This window comes from Clupea harengus, chromosome 3, assembly GCF_900700415.2.
Source record: "Clupea harengus chromosome 3, Ch_v2.0.2, whole genome shotgun sequence".
NCBI lineage: Eukaryota > Metazoa > Chordata > Actinopteri > Clupeiformes > Clupeidae > Clupea > Clupea harengus.
Genome location: NC_045154.1, coordinates 1,005,001 through 1,015,000, shown reverse-complemented (window position 1 = coordinate 1,015,000; position 10,000 = coordinate 1,005,001). Strand labels below are relative to the sequence as shown.

General features: G+C 40.5%; 1 protein-coding gene across 1 annotated transcript in view; it reads left to right on the top strand.

Annotated features, from left to right (window-relative positions):
* Positions 1-10,000, top strand: part of cpne8 (copine VIII) — a 33,873-nt gene that overhangs the window by 15,471 nt on the left and 8,402 nt on the right. Inside the window, exons 6-13 of the mRNA XM_031564002.2 lie at positions 1,333-1,409; positions 5,562-5,625; positions 6,583-6,686; positions 7,463-7,567; positions 7,702-7,743; positions 8,545-8,620; positions 9,299-9,352; positions 9,797-9,858. Coding sequence (XP_031419862.1) covers positions 1,333-1,409; positions 5,562-5,625; positions 6,583-6,686; positions 7,463-7,567; positions 7,702-7,743; positions 8,545-8,620; positions 9,299-9,352; positions 9,797-9,858 — 584 coding nt within the window. The remainder of the gene's footprint in view (positions 1-1,332; positions 1,410-5,561; positions 5,626-6,582; positions 6,687-7,462; positions 7,568-7,701; positions 7,744-8,544; positions 8,621-9,298; positions 9,353-9,796; positions 9,859-10,000) is intronic.

Sequence of the window (10,000 nt, the reverse complement as noted above, 5' to 3'; positions counted from 1 at the left end):
TGAGACTATTGCATAACTCCTTATTGTGCCATTTGTTTCATGGTTTGTTGCAGACCTGCTTGTGTTGAATTATGTGAGAGTGTGTGTACCTTCATGTGACAGAGCGGACAGCTCGTGACTTTGGTGCCATCTTTGGTCAAATGTCTTCAAGAGTGGGATTTGGCTGTATATGTGTTTGGGATTGCATCAAGAAGTTGCTTAGCGGAAAACCCTAAATGATGAAATATTTTCTGCAAATATTGAAGTAGTAAGTCCTTTAGCTTATGAAGTCACTGTGGGGTTGTATTCTCTGATGCCTTAAGCTGCTGATAAACAAGCCCCTTTATAATAAAAATGCAGAAGTTAATTGACCATGTATTGGAAAACAAGTGTTTATTCCCACCATGTCATTTGAGGCAGATATTGTGCAATGTTGGGGCGAAATAGAGAAAGGGAACACTTCTATCCATCCACCCATCCAACCATTCATCCACAGGATGCTGGATATAGTACCCAACCAATGGCTTTTGGACCAAGGTCAATGACTGGAGAACAAAGCGTTTTGTATAGTTAGAAAATAAAATATAACATTTTTACAAAGGAGCTCTAGATAGTTGTTTATGGTTTGTTTTTTAGTTCATTTTCAGTTTATGAATCAATGGCCTTGAGGACATTACAAAATTATCTTTAAATCTGTTATAGTAATTACGTTAACGGTAAGAGTCAGGCTGTCCTTGAGGATGTGCCACACACACACCAATACATGCTCCAAGGATAGGTTGTGTTCTGGATGAACCTTTCATTTAGGCGTTCGTGTGGGGCGACAGTGGTACAGTGGTAGAGAAGTCGTGTAGTAATCAGAAGGTTGCTAGTTCGATTCCCTGTCGAAGCGTCCTTGAGCAAGGCACTGAACCCCTAATTGCTCCTGATGTGCAGTCAGTGTGCCATCAGTGTAAATGTAAAATGTGTATACATTGTAAGGCGCACATATGTAAGTCGTTTTGGATAAAAGCGTCTGCTAAATGACTAAATGTAAATGTATGTAAATGTAGTTGGGTGCTGATGTATTGGCTCCAGTGCAGAAATGAGGCTGCTGATGTGTTGACTGGCATCTTGACTGCACTCCTGCCCTGCTTTTTGTATTGTAGTACTTATTGTGTTTGTGTAGTACTTACTGTGTTTTTATGTTTTATGTTATGTGTAGTACTTACTGTGTTTGTATGTTTTTATGTTTACTGTATGCACCTATACATCAGAACAAATTCCAGGTAGGTGTAAACCTACTTGGCAATAAATACTATTCTGATTCTGATTCTGATTCTGAAGCCCCGGGTGATGTGTGTGTGTCCACAGGACTTCCTGGGCCAGGCGTTCTGCACGCTGGGGGAGATGGTGGGTTCACTGGGAAGCCGTCTGGAGAGACCCCTGATGTAAGTCCAGAGCCTCATCTTATATTTATATAATTTATAAATATATATTATATTATTATTTATATTTATATAATGGGGTGTGTCACGCCTCTGTGGGATCTCTTTGAACCAACCCACAACTTGCCATTGCTAGCATAGACATATATATTATATATTATATTATATATTATATTATACATATATTATATATTATATTATACATACATTATATATTATATTATATATTATATTATACATATATTATATATTATATTATATTATATATTATACATATATTATATATTATATTAAATTATATATTATACATATATTATATGTATTATATGTCTATGATTGCTAGTGGCTACGCCAGTGCCTGGTACCAGTTAAGGCACAGGAGCAGATGCTCTTGTTACCTTTGGAAATACAGTTCTACTCACAGTGCAAGCACCTCTGCAGCTATCACAGGTTCCTAACACACGGAAGTAGACGTGGTAAAGTCCATGATTTGAGTTCCTAACACAAGGAAGCAGACGTGGTAAAGTCCATGATTTGAGTTCCTAACACAAGGAAGCAGACGTGGTAAAGTCCATGATTTGAGTTCCTAACACAAGGAAGTAGACGTGGTAAAGTCCATGATTTGAGATATAAATGTTGACTGTAGTGTCTTTAGTATTCAAGTATATATTTAGGTCAGTTGCGCACATATACAGTACATCTGGTTTTACAGCTGTGACTACTACAGGCTATCCAGTAGACAAAAAATAGTACAAAAAGTATTTTACATTTTTTATTTCAGGATTTCAGACATTTTTACTTGCCTTTATGGTACACCCTTTAAAAAAGACCCTCTTGGAAAACAAGACAGGGTAAAATCGCTGAAAATTGGAACAGCCCTCCCAGCTGATATTTACTGAATCTTAAAGGATGCAACACTGGCCTTATTCCTATCCCAATTAGTAGTAGCATAGTCACCATATTACCGTTGGCCTTTCCCAAAGTTCTATGCTGACAGGAACTTTGATTGGAGTACTGAGTTAGCACCACTGAAACATAAGGAAGACAAGCATTGGTATATTTGTCTCAGGCCTGGTATTGCCTTGGTACCAAGGCAACAACACTGTTGACATACAGTTGATTCAATTCAACTTATATCATTGTCTTTCTTGCAATGCAAACACACATAGAGCCCACTCACACACTGTAAAACGCTATACTATACTAAAATACTAAAACTCATCTGCTGCTGCTTCTCCATAGACAGAGCTGCATGCGTACACATACTGTACATACACATAGATTCTAAAACATATTGCACTATATATAACATTTTAAAAAAAATGATAGAAATCAGATGCAGTTTAACATTAGTAGCCGTTACTAATGACTCTGTGTGTGTGTGTGTTTGTGTGCATATGCACGTGTGTGTGTGTGTGTGTGTGCATATGCACGTGTGTGGGGGCGGGAGTGTATGCTTTAGTGTACATGCATGATTCATGATGTGTCTTGTATTTGTGTGTGTATGTGTGTGTGTGGGGGGGGGGGGGGGGGGTTTGCACACGGATGCAGTCATCTGTTCCTGTTTATTCTGTAGTGCTCCTGAAAGGGTCACACATGAATGGGTTTATTGAAGAATGACGCATACTGTAAGATGATGATGTAAGAGTAGGCCTCTCTCTCTTTCAATGATATAACAGCATCAGTCTCTGTCAGTCGGCTCTCATTCATATTCCCTCATGGAATCCCTACATTTACATGGCACTCTCAGGGAAATTGACAGTGAAAAAAAAATGGCAGTGTAGCGTATAATGTTTTTTTTTTTTTTTTTTAAGACAATGCTGGCAACAGCATCATTTGAAATGTATTCCATAACATGTTGAAGAGTGTGGTATGGGTTATTGTAGACCACTGTGTAAATCATGTCTGACTGCTGTTTAGAACCAGATTCATTGCATGCTACATTTACATTTAGTCATTTAGCAGACGCTTTTGTCCAAAGCGACGTACAAGGGAGAGAACAGTCAAGCTACGAGCAATAGAACCTGGTGTAACAATAAATAAATACTACTTTACCTAAGAAATATAGCAAAATGAAATAAAAAGAAAAAAAGAAGTGCAGAAATGTAACTGCTGTAATTGCAAGTTACGCACTAGTCGAAGTGCCAGTTAGGACGGGAAGTGCTCTCTGAAGAGTTGGGTCTTCAAAAGCTTCTTAAAGGTAGAGAGGGACGCCCCTGCTCTGGTAGTGCTAGGTAGTTCATTCCACCAACGTGGAACTACAAATGAGAATAGTCTGGACTGCCGTACTTGCACAGACGGCAGTGCCAAACGACGCTCACTAGAAGAGCGCAGCATCCTGGGTGTAACATTTGCCCTTACAAGATGCTATTCAAATATGTATGCTGCCCTGCACTGCTCCTGGATACTGATCATTTATCATCATGTTGAGCAAACAGTCATCTACTTTTACCTTAGTAAATGGGCTTCTACATTTTCCAAGTCCATTGCACATCCACATCAATATCAATGTTACATGTTCTGGGCAGTAGATCTTAGCATTTTTTGTTTAGGTCTTTTTTTGTCTGTTATTTGTAAATGACAAATAATATGATTTTTGACAGCCACCATTCCACATTGTGTTTAGGTGGTTACTAGCGTTTGTTCACGTGGTTCAAAATGTCCTCTTTACACCTCTGTAAACATGACAGACAGTTTCATGAAAGGTGAAGCATCGTTTGTCATTGGATATGCAGCAAGGTTGGATTTTCTAATAGAAATAACCCATCTTGTGGCATAGAATTCATACTACTCTGCTCTAGCTTTGTGTGTATCCTAATAGCTTGATAAATTGAGTCGCAGCTAAACAACCAGAGTGGTTATTGATCATAGTGTTACGGAACGATGGAGAACATTACTAAGCCCACCAGACAGGCCAAAAGGGTGAAACATTATCTATAGGGTGGAGTTCTATACTATCCGATCTATCCGATCTATATTTCATGTCAGGAACCTACATGTGCTTCCTCTGAATTCCGGAGTGCTCCTCCTGCGTTCAACGGACCCAGAAAACAGAAAACGGAATCACATTCTTTTTGTCCTAAATGGTTATTTGCAGCTGTCAGTTGTGATGAATGCAGACATCTTTCATATTTCTCATCATAAAGCTTAATAATAAAAATGAATGTTTATGGTAAACACATATATTTTAAAGGACAAGGATTTTCCAGTTGAATTATGTTGGAATCTAAACTTTGCTAAACTACATTGCATTTGGTTAATATCTGCGTATTTAATAACATAGCTGTCAGATCCAGATGCCATGCCATAGTGATTAAAAAATCCTCTTCATCAGATGACAATTATACCATTGCCCTATTTTACTGTCCTGAAAATGAAAACATTATGCTAATTGGTCTGTGAATATTTTAGGATAGTGTACTGATTATAAACATATTTGCATATCTGCAATCAACCATGATGAAGATCATAATGTCACTGGGGACTTTTTTGTTTTTTTAAAAGAAGCACTACAGTTCTGGTCGTCTTTGAACTATTGATTTAAAACAGATTTGACAGTTTCTTACAGTTCCATTACTGTCTTGTACTGTTTACGATTCATATTTATAGTCTCTTCAGAGCACGGCTGCTTTGGGGTTAACCCATCATCATGCCCCAGATCATCAGATCAGATTGCTTTATTTCAAGAAAACATTTGAAGAGTGTTTGGAGTCGGGAAGCTTTCACGCGTGCAGCCTAGTTGTTCCTTTTCAGATCAGTCAGTAGGCAGTAGCTGTGTGTGTGTGTGTGTGTGTGTGTGTGTGTGCGTGTGTGTGCGTGTGTGCGTGTGTGTGTGTGTGTGTGTGTGTGCGTGTGTGATCAGTCAGTAGGCAGTAGCTGTGTGTGTGTGTGTGTGTGTGTGTGTGTGTGTGTGTGTGTGTGTGTGTGTGTGTGTGTGTGTGTGTGTGTGTGTGTGTGTGTGTGTGCGTGTGTGATCAGTCAGTAGGCAGTAGCTTCCAGCTGAAGAAGGCGCCTGTCAGGTTGAAGAACTCAATCAAGATCAGTCCTGGGAGATCTGTAGCATCAGATATGTGTGGTGGCCAACTGTCTGCCTTCATTATCAGCATGTGTGTGCTCCTGTCTTTAATGCTTTAACACACGGTTCTCTATTTGCAGAGGGATTCCTGGGAAGAACTGTGGAACCATTGTTGTCACCGCAGAGGAACTGGGCAACTGCAGGGTAAGACATCTAGACCTTTAGGTTCTCATGGTGTTCCAGACTTCAAGATGGCCTTTGGTGTGTGTGTGTGTGTGTGTGTGTGTGTGTGTGTGTGTGTGTGTGTGTGTGTGTGTGTGTGTGTGTGTGTGTGTGTGTGTGTGTGTGTGTGTGTGTGTGTGTGTGTGTGTGTGTGTGTGTGTGTGTGTGTGTGAGGAAGGGCAGGTGTGTGTGTTTAGGTTCTCATGGTGTTCCAGGGTAAGACATCCAGACCTGTAGGTTCTCATGGTGTTCCAGACTTCAAGATAGAATAGAATAGAATAGACTTTATTTGTCATTGTGCATTAGATACACAACGAAATTTGTTTGTGCAACCACTAAAAAAAGTGCAGTTGTGCTGGGTGGAGGGTATGAGGGTTGTGTGATTGTTTAGTTCTGCGATGGCCCTGGGGATGAAACTGTTCTGCAGTCTGGAGGTGCGGGCTGTATTGGCCCGGTAGCGCCTGCCAGAGGGTAGCAGGGTGAAGAGATGGTTTGCGGGGTGAGTCTCATCCTTCAAAATGCCACATGCCCGGCGGAGGCAGCGTGTCCTAAAGATGTCGTCCAGGGGAGGCAGTGGAAGTCCAATTATTCTCTCCGCAGACCTTATGACCTGACTGAGGGATTTCCTGTCCTTGTCTGTGCAGTTGACATACCATGCAGTGATACAGTATGTGAGATGGCCTTTGTGTCTCTCCTGAGGCGGGATCTGTTCAAAGATTCTGATTCTGTATTTCACTTTGGCCATGGCCGTCCGCTTGGAGGATTTAGGCCAGAGTAACTTGATTTAATCCTCATTGAGTTTGGTGCCTCTCTTGATGCATATACTATATATATATTCCAACTGCTCTCAGCTGCCTGTGGACTCCTCTGAAATGTCTTCATCATATGTCTGAGATGCTTGATACACCGGTTTACTATCTTTTGTGGGTGTTATTTCAGGAATCTGTTCTGTTGCAATTTTGTGGAAACAAACTGGACAAGAAAGACTTTTTTGGAAAATCCGATCCCTTCCTCGTCTTTTACCGGAGCAATGTAGACGGATCGTGAGTTACCCAAATCCATAAACCCTCACCTAGACAGAATATAAAGTGGAATGTTAACAGGTTGCAGATATCTCGTAATGCTAATTGTATTACTGTTGTCTTACTGTTGAATGTAACTTGCATGGTTCTGTGACAGACTTTTATTCTTTTTAGGCTATATTTACACATATTTAGCTTCATCTACAAAAAATTGTATTCAGATTGTTATTCTATATTTGTCTATATTTATATTTCTTTCGTGGAAAAAAAAAAATTCTCGTCTTGTCCCCATTTGTGCATTTAACCAATTTGTTTGTTTTCAAGAGACAGGTGACTAAAATGACTAGCCGTAGACATTAGGGCTGAGAGTTGTATGGAAAACAAATATTATTTTTGAGGGAAATTAAGACATCAGAATTAGTAGGTTTGAGGTTTTGGCGATTGATATGATCTTTTGTTTATCTGTGAGAATGTCCTTGGCCTCTCTTGTTTTAAATGTCTATTGCTATTGCAATTAATAATTCACATTTAGTTTCATATGAGTCTTTAAGACTTGAATGTATTGAATATTAAACTTTACTACTTAACTTTAACTTTACCAGTTCAGTGGCTTGTGATTCTAAAGAAAATGTGGTTGACCAAGCTAAATTAGCAGTCTCCATTCATGGGTCATTGGTTTCTAGATTTGTACATACAGTATGTTTCATTACCATTTGAGTCAGTATTGCTTCTAACAGCCACAAAACATAGGACATTATAGATCTTATTGTTTTGTGCTGTGCGTCTGTGTTGGGTAGATTCACCATCTCCCATAAAACCGAGGTGGTGAAGAATACTCTGGATCCAGTCTGGCAGGCGTTTAAGATTCCTGTCCGTGTTCTGTGCAATGGAGACTACGACAGGTTAGGATGCAAGCATCCACTTATTCCTCCTTGGATCTGGTCCAGTGTTGTATTTTTTGCTCATTCATTTCAATGAAAGTTTCAATAATTGTTGAGCAAAAGGTAAATGAATCCTGTTTGTCATTTCTCTGCAGAGAGATCAAGATTGAGGTGTATGACTGGGACAGAGATGGCGGGTAAGTGTCTTGTCTGTCTGTCTGGTTCAATCTGTTTGTTAGCCGTGTAAGTCGGCCATTTAAGTGACACGTCCGCTTATTTATGGAACCAGTTATTACTTTGGCAATAGGGAAGGACATCACAGCAGGACATGTTGAGGCACACACACACACACACACACACACACACACACACACACACAGGACATGTTGAGGCATGAAGTATGGAAGTAATTTCTAAACGCCATGTCTAAACACACTCCATACACACACACACACACACACACTGTCGCAGCCCAGCTCTCAGCAAGACGCAACAAGGGAATTATCCAAAAGCACGTTCTTTATTAACTGTTTAAAGTTACAACAAAGGTATTCAAACATAACAGAAAATGGGGTAAACCTTCCGGCTTGCACCCAGTGCAACCGGCACCTTCCCCTCTGTCTCTCTCTCGCTCGTCAGTCCTTCTTGCTGACTCTTTCAACTCTTTTGTTTGACTAGATTGGCACTGATCAGCCACTAGTCAAACAATCTGCAGGTGAGCTTCCAATTAGGGAAAGCCCGACCTGCCTAGTCACCAGAGCACCTCCCCAGGGTCCTAAAGTCTGCCCTGTATAGCCCTGGTAAGGGAATTCACCTACGTTTAGACCAAGTGGAACCCAAACGCAGCTTGGGGCACCACAACACACACACACACACACACACACACACACACACACACACACACACACACACACACACACACACAGGACCCTAGATGTCATTTCTAAACGCCATGTCTAAACACACTCCATCTATATTCCTCATTTGTCCTCTCCCAGTCACGACTACATTGGGGAGTTCAGCACCAGCTACAGGGAGCTGTCCAAAGGCCAATCTCAGTTTAATGTGTATGAGGTGAGTCACCATCTCTCTGCCATCCTCTCTCTCAGAACTCACTCACTCACTCTGTCTGTCTGTCCCTCACAAACTCTCTTCTAGTGTGTTCGAGCATTCATATGCACACACATGCATATGCACACACACACATGCATATGCACACACACACATGCATATGCACACACACACATGCATATGCACACACATTTGAAGTGGGCCACAGCCTGTTCCAATTGTTTCCTGTTGCAATTAGCTTGATTGTTTATAGTGTGCAGTGTGTGTGTGTGAGACAGAGGGATGGGGCGATATTTATATCACTCTCTTGTTTGCATGTTTAATTAGATACATATATTATCTGTACATTGCGGAAGCCACAAGGGCATGCCAATCTGTTATTGTTTCCATCTGTGCTTTTGGTAATTAGATGGTATGGCGCTGAAATCTGTGTCATCTATGTATGGCTTCAATTAGCATTTGTTATATATTATATGTAGATTAACGGCAGCCCCTTTCCTCTTCTTAAAGGGTGTTGTGTACTTTTCAAAGAGGTTTCACTACTTATTCTTGTCAATAGCATAGCGTTACCAAGTGCATGCAATGAAACAATGTCAATGACATGGCAGTGTAACCCAGCGTTCATATGCATTCATACGGACCCATGGATACTTGATTCTTTGAATACACTTGTCTGAACAGGTGGTAAACCCAAGGAAGAAGAAAAAGAAGAAGAAATACAAGAATTCTGGAACTGTAAGTTCACTTTTTTTAAAAATAACGTTCCCCCCCACTGATAGGACTGTTCTGAATGGAGTGGAAGAAGTAGTAGAAGAGAAAAAAAGAAAAAACAAATTGTCCATGTTAACAATTGAAATTATTGGTAAGACTTCTTATGCAAGGTCCTACTTTACATAACACCTTCATAAGCAATGCATCCATCATGCCTTCATAAGCTGTATGTAAGCATTCATAAGTGCTAGTCCACTCTTTACTCACTGCATGTAGGCTTGACTGAGTCTCCAGCTCACAAGATCAGCATTCCCATTCGACATGATTCCACATACAGTAAATGTGTTAACATTTATGAAGCGTTTATGTGGTGTTTGTGAAGGAGATATGCATTGCTTATTAAATGTGTTATGCCGTCCCCCTATCGGACTCTTAATAGGAAGTGTTACCAAATTTCCATCTCGACAGGTGACATTGCTGTCCTGCCTCATCGACATTGAAGTCACCTTCCTGGACTATATCAAAGGAGGGTGAGTGTTTCAGGAACATCCCTGCTGTAAGACAAAGGGTACTGTATGCACCTGTATGTACGCACATGTGTGAAACATCCCTGCTGTAGGAGAAAGGGTTCTGTGTGCACCTGTATGTACGCACATGTGTGAAACATCCCTG